Genomic DNA, 12,316 nt, shown 5'->3' on the forward strand with positions numbered 1-12,316 from the left:
TTTTAATGTTTAGAAGTTACTGGAAAGTATCAGAGAGCGTTTTCAGAAAGTTTTTTGTGTGGGTTTTTTGCACTCTTCTCCTCTTCCTTATCTCCTAGGAAAGAGTGAACAGACTATAGCATTTTGGTCTAATCAGCTTTTGATTTTTCTACCTCAGCAGAACCTTCCAAGTCCCAGACACGTAAACCGAAGTGTGGCAAAGGAACTCATTGCTCTCGAAATGCGTATATGTTGGTTTACAGACTTCAAACTCAGGAGAAGCCAAATGCATCTGTTCAAGTACCAGGTAACCGTGGTGTCGGAGTTCTGTCAGACATTTAATTTAAAACATAGTAACAGGGAGTGGGTTTCTTTTATTGATAAGTTGATTTCATGTAGTCATCATTGGTAAAAGTAGATGTTAATCATAAATTGGCCTTATTGTGTAAACAATAATAATAAAAAGGGCCATAGCAGTAAGACATACATCTAAAGATCAATTTTGTTTTATTTAGAGAACGCTTACATGCATTTATGCCACTTACTTATAAACAGGCTGGGATTTGGGGATGGATATACAATACAAGACTGCAAGAATATTTACTGACCTCAAGCTGAGAGACATAATTTCACTCCGTACTGTTCTGTGCTCTTCAATTTTGGAGTGGTGTTTTCCAACCATTTGAGGAGTCTGGGTGGCCCTGGACGCTGTGGAGTGCACGTTAGACTCTCACCTCGTGCTGCTGCCTGGCTGTTTTCAGTTGGACTCCAGCCTTCAGGGTAGAGGTCTCGTGGGAGAAGAGAAGACCACAGCAGGAATTGTCTAGCAAGGTTTTAGACAACATTGAATGTAATTTAGAGATTAGCATAGTTTTCTTTGAAAACCAAGATTCTTCCCCCTCAGGACCAATATTGAGAGTAGCAATACCAGGAGGGAGAAAGGGGAAACTGATCACAATGATCTACATATAACCCTTTCCTAGGGGGATGGACAACAGAAAGTGGGTGAAGGGAAACATCAGTCAGTGTAAGACATGAAAAAAAATTATAACTTATCAAGGGTTCATGAGGGAGGGAGGGGAAAAATGAAAAGCTGATACCAAGACCTCAAGTAGAAAGAAAATGTTGGGAAAATGATGATGGCAACAAATTTACAAATGTGTGTGACATGGATGTATGGATTGTGACAGGAGTTGTATGAGCCCCCAATAAAATGATTTAAAATAAATAAATAAAATAAAATACAAAAAACCCCCAAGATTTCCCCAACAATTCGTTCTTATGACATGGCCCTGCTTAACTCTTACCTTCATGAAGAGTTCACTAAAGATATGTGGGTGCTATAGCAAAGTGTGGTGAAGAAACTAGATGACCCCTAGCTATCAGAAAAAATAGTGTCTGGAGTTTTTAAAGCTTTTCTCCAAACAGGCAGCCATGTAAGTTAAGCATTAACCAAGTCCTCATGGAAGAAACACACCAGCTTGTGTGATCCAAATAATAAAATCCAAACGTGAAGGAAGGAAATGGTCGTAGAGCTCGTTTGTGAACATTGGGTTTGCAGATGGATGGCAGTGGAAGCTCAAAATCGATTGCAGGGTCCACACACAGATTACGCCTCTGGTGAATTTCCTCTGGCCGTAGTCCAGGGGGGTGAATAGGCTTGATTTTAGACGGCGAGCAATTACAAAGTTGATTATGGCTGATGTACTTAGGTTACAATAATTATCATTTGATCTCCCTTTTGACCCATCTTAAAGTTGTTTCAGTTTAAAAAAAAAAAAAGGCAAATAACATGTATGAAGCCGCCGGTGAAACCCGCGGGACCATGAACCAGTGATGTCAGTCAGTAGCCTTGCTCTCATCCAGGGTGCATTGGAAAGTGGATTTTTGAAGATGCAGTTTTAACACTTTATTATCACTTGATCTCCCTTTTGACCAAGTTTAATTAACCTAGGTTTTAGTATTTTCTGTTTCCTTTTTGATTGAAGTTTTCACTGTTTTACTTTGTTATTGCTGTTATGATTTTTTTTTTTTCTGTATATGAAGTGGAGGCTCGGTAGATATACAGAGATAATGTGATGAGTGTGCATATCTTTTTAATATGGTGGAACTGTTGAATTCTATGATAGTGAGTTACATGCCAATAAAACTTTAAAAAAGTAAAAATAGTACAAAAATGAAAACCAAGATTATTTTTTCTCTTTCTGTTTTGAATAGCTTTCCTTCAAGAGCTGGTAGATCGGGATAATTCCAAATTTGAAGAGTGGTGTATTGAAATGGCTGAGATGCGTAAGCAAAGTGTGGATAAAGGAAAAGCAAAGCATGAAGAGGTTAAGGAGCTGTACCAAAGGTTACCTGCTGGAGCTGGTCTGTAAGATATTCTGGGCAGCACTGTTGCCATTAAGTGTCTTTTTTTTTTATGGTCACAACTGTATGGGAACAGATATTTTTTTCTATTCTTTCTTAACAGCCCACTAACGTCTGCTTATGCATTCTAGGGGTGCAATGCAAATCAGTAGCAGTTTGATGTGCAGCATTTCATACAGCATTCATTGTGATACACTGCCCCCTGCCCCATGATACACTTTTTAAAAATGGGAAACAATAGCACATTATAAAGTTTAGGTCAGTACTCTGTATATAGTAGTATTCTTCATAGACATCCCTTATAGATGTTTCTGTTTGGGGAGATAATTTGTTCTTAAATCATAATCTGATTCGATTACTTGGAAAACAAATGGCCCGTTATCTTTCTTTGTGCCCTTACAGTCATGTCTTTATTACGAATACCAATTTTTAAAATATTATTAGTAGATTGATTTGAAATTTAATCCGAAGTATTTGATAGAGTAAGGAAATTTTCTGCTGACTCCTAATTTCCTAAGAATTATCCTACATAATCCAGCTCATCTCCTTACTATAGATATTAACTCACATTAATTTAGTGCCTCAGAAACAAAACCTCTGTGAAGATGATAATCCACTGGTACAAATCTTTGTCATTTTATCAACTTTTTTATCAGTTTCCTCAAGGGTGGTGGTAGAGAGGAATACTCAAGTATGATTATACTTGTGGCTTTTGTCTTTGCTGCTGGATATGTGAACAGAAGATTAATATAAATTGCTAAATCCGTAAGAAGAGCTTTTACAAGCTCTAAATGGCATCGTAATTTTGTTTTGCCTTTTCATTGTAACCTGTTACTCTAACAGTCCCAAAGGTCGAGACCATCCTAAAGAACTGAATTGACCTAGTTTTTCTGGAATTAATTTGGTAATGAGCTCTAAATTGCTCAATCTTTGCTCAAAGGAACTGGGACTTAGAAAGGTGTTTTGTGAACATTCTCCTCAGTGTGTTATGTAACTGGACAAATCAGAGGAACTTGGTTTATAATGAAAAGCTGTTCCAAACCAATCTTCAGAATTACATCATCTAAAGATGTTATATGTCAAGTTCATACTGTGCTTCTCTTGGCCGTTTTCTCCCAGTCTATAAAAACCGACGCTTATATTCCTAAGAACATGTTTATATGTTCACTATATTCTTAACACATTATGAGTTTGGCAGTTTTTTCCATATACAGTAAACTTTTACGTAGTAGAACGTCGATGATGTCCTAAAATGTTATAAAATCTCAGTTAATGACCATGGTTTTGGGCTACCAAGTGGAATCTTTTTTAGACATCTTCTATAGTTTATTTTGATTGTGAACTTATTTGAACAAGGTTCATTTATTTTAAAATGTAAACCTCACTGGGGCCACGAGCTGTTTAGCCCTTTGTATTGAAATAAAAATATGCTTAAATTTTTTATAAGAAAGCATTTCAAATGTTGTTGATGCAATGCTTGTCCTAGACATAGCTTTCCGATAGAAAATTTCCAAGTATGTTTTCTTCTGGTAAATGCTCAAAGGATTTCTGACCTTGTTTATCACGATCTCCGATTGGACCGAGTTCTCACTTCGATGTGGTAGCTGTACATGTCTCTGGAAAGCAGTGCTCAGTCTACTCAGTCATCAGTGCAGGGCGACAGACTGAAAGACTGACAAAAGGTTTTCTCTAGAGAAGAAATAGAACTACTTGGATGCTGAACTGTAAATTCTTTCCTAGTTGTAAGATAAGTGCTGGACCATTATTCTCAGAGAGAAACCCTAGTAGAGATTGATGCAACTTTTTTAGTGGTTTTGATTGAAAATAGGAATCTGGAAAACTTGTAGTGTTGATGTGGATTGTATTGAATCAGAAATCTAAGCTCAGTCTCTACTCTATTCCTTCCTCTCCTTACTGTAAAACCTTATGATTTTCTAATCTTTCTGTCTTACATGGAATCATATTAGACTATTCAAAACCAGTACAATAAGCTACAGTTGGAAAATTTTTGTGGGATTCTATTATGAGGTTAAACATTTTTATCTTGAATTAAGTATCTTTGAGCCATGCTATTGTATGGTTTATGCTCACTGCCACCAAGTCAGTGCCAACTAATAGCAAGCCTGTAGCTGCCCTAAATTCCAGCAGTGCATTGTACATATAGTATTCCTAAATTCCTTTCTTTGTAAGAGTCAGGATTCTTACAGATTATGTTTCCAGTTAGCAATGGCAGACACTGTTCTCCATTTATCTCTTCCATGCTGCAGGAGACACTTGAGCCCCCTAGTGAATTCTTGGATGTTGCTGTGTGTGCCACAGTCCTGTCTCTCCCCTACCCTCACCCCTCACCCCTGATAGCCTTCAGAGTGAACAAATTTTATGTGACAACATTTGTGAAAAGGTTAGGTATACTAAGAGTTTAATTTGCTCTCTTTGACAATGTTCAGTTCTTATGATACCCTGTATACTCTATCCTTGGCAGATTAAACTGAATAAATGACAAAAAGAATTGGGAAGTATATTGAGTATAATTGACCATGCCATTATATATATATATATATATATATATATATATATATCATAAAATAGCCACCATCATGTTACTTGTACTGCATCTTATGGTCTCCACTTTTATATATTGTGTGAATGTATAATTAACTTTTCTATATCTCTTTTCTTCCAAAAAGCTCAAAATGCTTCACATATCTTATCTTTTACACTCAGCAACATCCCCCTGAGGTAGGTAGAAGGCAGGTATTATTACCTTCATTTTACAAATCAAAGCCTCAAAACATAGAGTTTGAGTGACTTGCTCAAGTTCAGTTTCTTGGTAGCAGAACTTGGTTTAGACCTTGATCTCAACTTGCAGTTCTGCGCGCTTCCTCTGCAGCCATGTTAGAACTTACTAATCGGAAGGATCCCCACTGATGTGCAGTTTTAGTGCAAATAAGGGGACTAGCCATTCCAAATTTCTTATTTGTGAAAATTGAAATGTATTACACTAAACTGGGAGTTAGTTTTCTAGAGCTGTAGTCGCAGGAGAGTGTTAAATTGGTGAAAATGGGATTTGAGTCGAAGTATGTCCTTCAGATCTCATTGGTAGTAGTACATACCATAAACATAAATTCAACCTCTGTGTGTTCTCTTCTATGTTTTATGCTGGGACTCACTGGAGATCTTTGTAAGTAATCAACAGCTGTCCCTCTATCTTTAATTTTGGCATTTAGGAACTCTGGAACTCCTTTTCCTTGAATTAAATGTTCATTTTAAGGTATTCAGTTTGTCTTTTAATTTTCACAACTTCAAAATCGATAATTCAGTTCTAGTGTGCTTCAAGTGCTTCATCCTGGAAACTGATTAAAATTGTTTCTGTCTTGAAATAAATAACAATGAGAGCAGATTATAATACTGATTAGGGTCAGGGAATGAAATACCATTTTTAATATCAATATATCATCTTAGATGAAAAATTTAGTGGTTGAAGTGTGCTTTGAGGTGTGATTGTAGCGGATGAAGTTAATTTATAGCTTAAAATGAGAAGTCAGGTTGAGGTCTCAACTTCAGATATAGATCATATTCTTAAGAAAATAATATTGGTGAAGCTTAATGTGGTTGAGGTTATATTTGTGAGCTAATGTGGAGCATGGCTTATAATTGGCAAACTTGGGTGTCCTGATCAAAGCTCTGCTGTGCTATCAAGTAAGACACTTCTCTCTGTGAATGCCTCTTTTGTAGAATGTGGTTAATAATACCGGCCAATCTCATAGGGCACTGTGCAGTCTTGTATTTATCATGTACAGATTCTTGAATTCAGAAGAGGAGTTCATCCTAGCTTTGTGTTGTAGTCATCACACATCTTCCCAGCACAACGATTCCTTCTGATTCTGTAACTTTGTCAGAGTTTGCATCACCTTTTGAGGACAATGAGCATATCACTTAGTTGGGAAGTCAGTAAGAATACATAGGCTTTTTCTGTTGCTTCCTTCCCCAGAGCCCTATGAGTTTGTCTCTCTTGAGTGGTTGCAGAAGTGGTTGGATGAATCAACACCTACCAAGCCTATTGATAATCATGCTTGCTTGTGCTCCCATGACAAGTTACATCCGGACAAAATCTCGATCATGAAGAGAATATCCGAATATGCAGCTGACATTTTCTACAGTCGATATGGAGGAGGTCCAAGACTAACTGGTAACTTGGGGATGTTTTCTTAGTTTAAAAAAGAGTAATGCAGTAAGTCCCTTTTATATGAGCTTTAATGAACAGGGCTTTATGATTATTTGCTCCAAGATATACTAGCCTAAATGTTTGTTACTCTTTGCAAAAAGGATTGGCTCAGTAAATGAGAAGTTAAGCAATATTACACATGTGTATTTAATAATGTTATTTTTTTAAAAATCCTGATCATGAACATTAAAGGTCTTTTTCTCTCAGAAAAATAGTCGAATTGGAGCACTTTTAAGAAGAGTATAGGTTATCCTGACTCTTCAAAGTAATAAGTTTGCATTTCTATGACTTAAAGTGAGACTTGAGACTTGAACCGTGGTCCTGGCTATTTACAAGTCATTTGTCTCCCTGCCATGGCGATGGATAATAGTGTGAGATGTGTAGATTGTTGCTTAGCTTAGTGGACAGTCGCTGCTTGACATCATAGCGTTTTCTACATAACCCTGTAGTGCACATCCATGTCTCTTTGCCTCTGGCTTCCTGCCCACCTTGAAAATGTACTCCATCTTAACATGCAACTGGAACACAGCCCCATTCTAGTCCACAGATGAAGCGAAACAAAACTGCATAACCACCACCTTCTCTTCTTTCTTATATTCAGAATTTTTTCTCTTTGATTGTGTACAACTTATTACATAAAAAGTTCCACTTAACTGCATGATTCAAGCCTTCCCTGTATACATTCGAAGTTTTGTGTGCTAAATATCTCTTTCTGGTTCAGAACAAGTAACCTTCAAATTGGAAGATCTTTCAGATAACCACATTTTATGATGCTTAGAACTCATGTTTTAAAATCTTACCCTTGATGTTTTCTTTTCCTTTAATGTTCTTTGCTTTGAAGTGTTATAATATTCAATACCCACAAGAAGTTGTCAAACAGTTATTATTACACATTTGGTTGTCAGATACACCATGAGACCCTTCCATCTCACCTGCTTGGTTTCAGTCTTGTAAAATTTGTGTCTAAACTCTGCAATTTGATAATATTCTGTGGTATGGACGATTTAGCATATTGTAACATTTTATTGCTATCTCAATAACTATTACAATACAGAAAATTGTGTATACCACCAAATTGTTTTGGTGGTATACACAATTTTCTGTATTGTAAAATTTTGTATCACTGGTTTAAAGTTTAATTGTGTTTATTTGTAGTGCAGCAAGCATTTTTTTTCCTAAAAGGTAGTCAGTGTGTGAATACATTATTTTCTTTCATCTTCATGACTCCAGTGAAAGCCCTGTGTAAGGAATGTGTAGTGGAACGTTGTCGTGTGCTACGTCTCAAGAACCAACTCAATGAAGATTACAAAACTGTTAATAATCTGCTAAAAGCAACTGTAAAGGGGTATGTTTCATAATATGTACTGTTTATGATAAGCACTTTCAAAAAGTCAAAAACCAAGTCACTTATTTATGGGAAAGAGGGGAAAGGAATGGTGGATTTTGTAGAACCAGATCAAAAATGAATTTACATTGATTGCCACTGCAGCAAAAATAAAGCTAAGTCAGACAGCCTTTGAGATTGTGTCCTGTCCATCAGAGAGAGACTGAAAATGTGAAGCCGAATCTTCCCCAAACCAAAGGACAATCTGAGCTTCTGCTCTGGCGTGGAATTACTGCGACCTTAGAGAACATCCTGGCAGGCACGGGGGTGGGGGGGGGTCCTCTTGTGTTACCGAAGGGTACCCAGTGAAGTGTTTGTCAGAAAAGCCCTTTGACCGATAGAATCTTGAACAATGGTATTTATTAAGATTGAGTTTAATTTAAATTTTAAAGAGAATATCTTCCAAATTCTTTTTTTTTTAGTCGTTTTATTAGGGGCTCATACAATTCCTATCACAATCCATACATATATCAATTGTGTAAAGCACATTTGTACATTCATTGCCCTTATCTTCCAAATTCTTAGAGTAATCTAGTTTACTATTTTTGGTTATCCCACAGATGTTTGTGTATAGACATATCTGCACACATAAAGATACACCTGTATGTAGTTGTGAATGGAATCCAGTGAAAGTAACTGGTTGGTTGGTCTGATTGGTATGAATGTAAAAGAGGCATCAGAGTCAGGATAAGATCGAAGGTAGAAACAAAATACCTACAGTTCAACTAAACAAAGCCTTTGAGAATAAGGAGTAAAATTGCTCACAATACAGAAGCAGATTTTTAAAAAAAATCTATGCACAAGCAGTTGATTTGAATGTTTATAGTTCATTTTAGTTGTGTCCTTTACAAGGAAAGAAAGGACGAAGACATCACAAACGGTTTTCTGCAAATGTAACAATTTCTGTGCTTCACAGCAATGATGCATTTTGGGTGGGGAAGTCCTCCTTACGGAGTTGGCGCCAACTAGCACTCGAGCAACTCGATGAGCAAGATGGTGATGTGGATCAAAGTAACGGGAAAGTGAATGGCAACACCGTGACTAAAGGTAATGACTCTAAACTGGCATCTAGATGCTTAAGATTGTAAGTTAAGATAAAGTCAGCATTTGTTATTGCACATTTAGTTTAATTTTCACCCCTATAGTAATTTCATTTTTATTTATTTACTTTTCCTATAGTAATTTTAGACACATTTTTTATTATACCAAAAAATCTTTTAAGTCTTTAGAGAAAGAACAGATTTTCAAACTGTTGAAATTTTAGCAAGAGCTCATCAAATCACATGTGGAACTATATATAACTTAGCATGTTTAGATAACTATATTATTTAGCATGTTTTGGGGATCAGGTTCTCTCTAGCCAATTACTCGCATAATTAATTGTTATCTCATTCCAGGCTAATATTCTTGAGAAAGGCAAGTCTGCTGCAAATTGCATAGTATCTTCTAACTTCCCTTATTTTTGTTTTAGATTTTTTGCAGCACTTTTAAAAGCTGCCTTGATCGAGTAAATAAGCAGGTACCTCTAATATTTAGTCATGGGAGGCAGTTTTTCGGTAGCCTTTTGTTTATATGTGCTTCTAAATTTCTTCTGATGTCCAAAGCTGTACTTTCAAATAGAAAATTTTGTTCAGTAAACCACTAAATTTTATCACCAATGCTTATAAGAAAGATATCTTTAATAAAGGCATCAATATTATTTTTAGATTTAAAGTCAAGATTAGTAACATGATTAGTTTTATTAATTAAGAGATACAGCAAAATGACCCGAGGCCAATTATTTCACTAAATTTTCTAATCCATATATTGGCAGCCAAGATACATAAATGTGTGTATATATAATATATATGTATGCATATAAAATATTCATTTTGCTGAATGCTTTGCTGTGTTTTATGTTCTCAACAACAAATTGAGCTTAAAGTATTTTCTTAAAACATAAAGCAGGACAAGTATGTGTAGTAGAAAAAGTCCTCTCACCAGATATGATTACTGTCGGGCATTTTTATAAAATGAAGCTCACATAAAGCATAGCTGTGTATCTTTCTCCTGTCAAAACATACAATTCTTTTAATTTCATGGCTACATTTCATATTTTATTGTATTATAATTCAGCTTTTTGTCATAACTACATAAGCACAGAGAAACTTCAGCTTTTAAAGATTATTTCTAAAAGATAAATTCCTAGAAATTGCAAAGCAGAGATTTGTGTTCATGTGCAATTGCTACCTACCGACATGCACATTGGTGAATTTCCTTCAAAACTCTGTTCGGGTGGTTAGTTCTGCATGTTGTTGTCAAAATAATGATTACATCAGTGCTACCAGTCTGTACTGGTCTGATAGATGAAAAGTGACTTCACCAGTGTTGAAGTTTATATTTTCAAAATTATAATCGATATTGATCATCTTCACATATTTGAGAAGTTATCTGTGTGTATGGAGGGGTAGTTATCTGGTCATGTCTGCTGCTCATTTTTCTAGTCAATTTTTAAAATGATCAAATGTTTTTATTTGTGTTATATATAGTAATACTTTAAAACTATTATCTGGGTGTGCATGTATACTTGGGCAGTGACACCGCGGAGACAAGTAGGTAAAGTAATTACTGGAGGAGAAAAGTGCCTGGGAAAAGTAAAAGTTCTTAATATATTTTGTTTGACCTTAAAGATTAAATTCTTATTTCATTAGCCTCTAAAACTTTCTGTTCAACCCATCAAAGGAGTAGGTAGGCGGAAATGACATGGCATATAAATGATTAACTTGGCTTATGATACAGTATTCTGAATACCCTGACTAGAATTAATAGATTGATATGTAAATGAGTTTTTTCCCAAGTAAAAAAGGGCACATTTTCTTGTATAACCTGATTCTTTAAAAAATAAAGCTGTAATGGAGGGGTTTTTACCCCCTTTTAAATGCAAAGGAGATTTGACCCTCTTTTCAGAACAGTGTCAGGATCACTTGGGTGGTTTTCAGAAAGCTGTTCACGTTGCGTCATTCAGAATTAAGTTTTTGTTATTCTGACCTTTAAATGCAATAGCCAGCACATTATTATCTGTTTTTCTTTTGATTAGAAGAATCAAAAGAAGAGAGAAAAGAAGAGGAAGACGAATTAAATTTTAATGAAGATATTCTGTGTCCACATGGTAAGCTAGATATATAAACTTGGGGGGTTTTTTTTGTTTGTTTGTTTTTGTTTTTCAGTTTTGCACATCAATATTTTTTGCACATCAACATTCCCATTCTCTGTTAGGGGGTGGTGGTCAACCCAGTGGTTCTCAACCTTCCTAATGCTGCAACCCTTTAATGCATTTTGTCATGTTGTGGTGACACCCAACCCCCACCCTCCCATCCCCCTACCCCTGGCCAACCATCACATTTTTTGGGTTGCTACTTCATAACTACAATTTTGCTACTGTTATCAATCGGGTGACCCCTGTGAAAGTGTCATTCATCCCCCAAAGGGGTCGCGACCTGCAGGTTGAGAACCACTGGTCTAAGGCCTTCTGGAGCAACCGTGGCGGAACAGTGGTTTTCTGAACTGTTCTTGTTTGAATGCTTCCTAATACTTTTCAGCTGTTAGCTTCTTCTACCTGTTGTCATGCTTCATGTTTTTTCTTCTCAACTTGTTATAACAGCAAATTCGAATACCAAACAAAGTTCCCGTTTTCTGAGGAAATTCTTGAAAAATAACCTTTTTATGACTTGTCAAATTGAGGGCCTTTCTGGATATGAGAAACAGAATTTCATTTACTCCCCATGATTTGTCTTTTTCTAATTTGAGCATTTGGAATAGAGCTTTGTATGTGTTCTAATCTAATTTATTGAATACTTTAACTTTATACTTATGTACCTGGAGCAATAAATTCCAAATTCTTATTGAATCCTACCTAATTGGTTTATGTTTAAGGGAGGCTTCAAAAAGTTAATGGAAAAAAATTCGTTATCTTTTTTTAAAGTCATTTTATTGGGGGCTTATACAACTCGTCACAAGCCATCCATTCATCCATTGTGTGTCAAGCACATTTGTACATTTGTTGCCCGCATCATTCTGAAAACATTTGCGTTCTACTTGAGCCCTTAGTATCAGCTCCTCATTTTTCCCCTCCTTCCCCTCTCCCCTCTCCCTAAATTCATTATTTGTTTATTCCATTTTCCATTAACACTGAAGCTCCACTCATGCAAGAGACTCATCTATATGAGTCATGATTTTCATAACACTCTGAAGGTCTCCTGGCTTTTTACTGTATTTTCTCCATTTCCACCTTCTTAATCTATATCCTTAGAAAAATTGAATCCAGGAAATTAGAATACCAACGTTTAATAATATTAGTTTTAGCTAATATATTGCTAATATTA

The 12,316-nt window shown here is 35.9% G+C and overlaps 1 protein-coding gene across 7 annotated transcripts in view; it reads left to right on the forward strand.

Moving 5' to 3' along the window:
• Positions 1-12,316, forward strand: part of USP48 (ubiquitin specific peptidase 48) — a 93,976-nt gene that overhangs the window by 43,975 nt on the left and 37,685 nt on the right. For 4 of the 7 annotated variants that reach the window (XM_045298736.1, XM_045298735.1, XM_045298733.1 and 1 more), the window contains exons 10-15: positions 158-286; positions 2,197-2,346; positions 6,338-6,535; positions 7,802-7,916; positions 8,872-9,002; positions 11,032-11,103. In XM_045298736.1, the coding sequence (XP_045154671.1) occupies positions 158-286; positions 2,197-2,346; positions 6,338-6,535; positions 7,802-7,916; positions 8,872-9,002; positions 11,032-11,103 (795 nt within the window). Of the gene's footprint in view, positions 1-157; positions 287-2,196; positions 2,605-6,337; positions 6,536-7,801; positions 7,917-8,871; positions 9,003-11,031; positions 11,104-12,316 lie in introns of those variants that run through there. The other 3 variants (XM_045298734.1, XM_045298732.1, XR_006680890.1) reach the window with 2 other exon arrangements.

Source organism: Echinops telfairi, unplaced genomic scaffold (genome assembly GCF_000313985.2).
Source record: "Echinops telfairi isolate 266 unplaced genomic scaffold, ASM31398v2 ScPeMD7_7457;HRSCAF=8495, whole genome shotgun sequence".
Taxonomy (NCBI): Eukaryota; Metazoa; Chordata; class Mammalia; order Afrosoricida; family Tenrecidae; genus Echinops; species Echinops telfairi.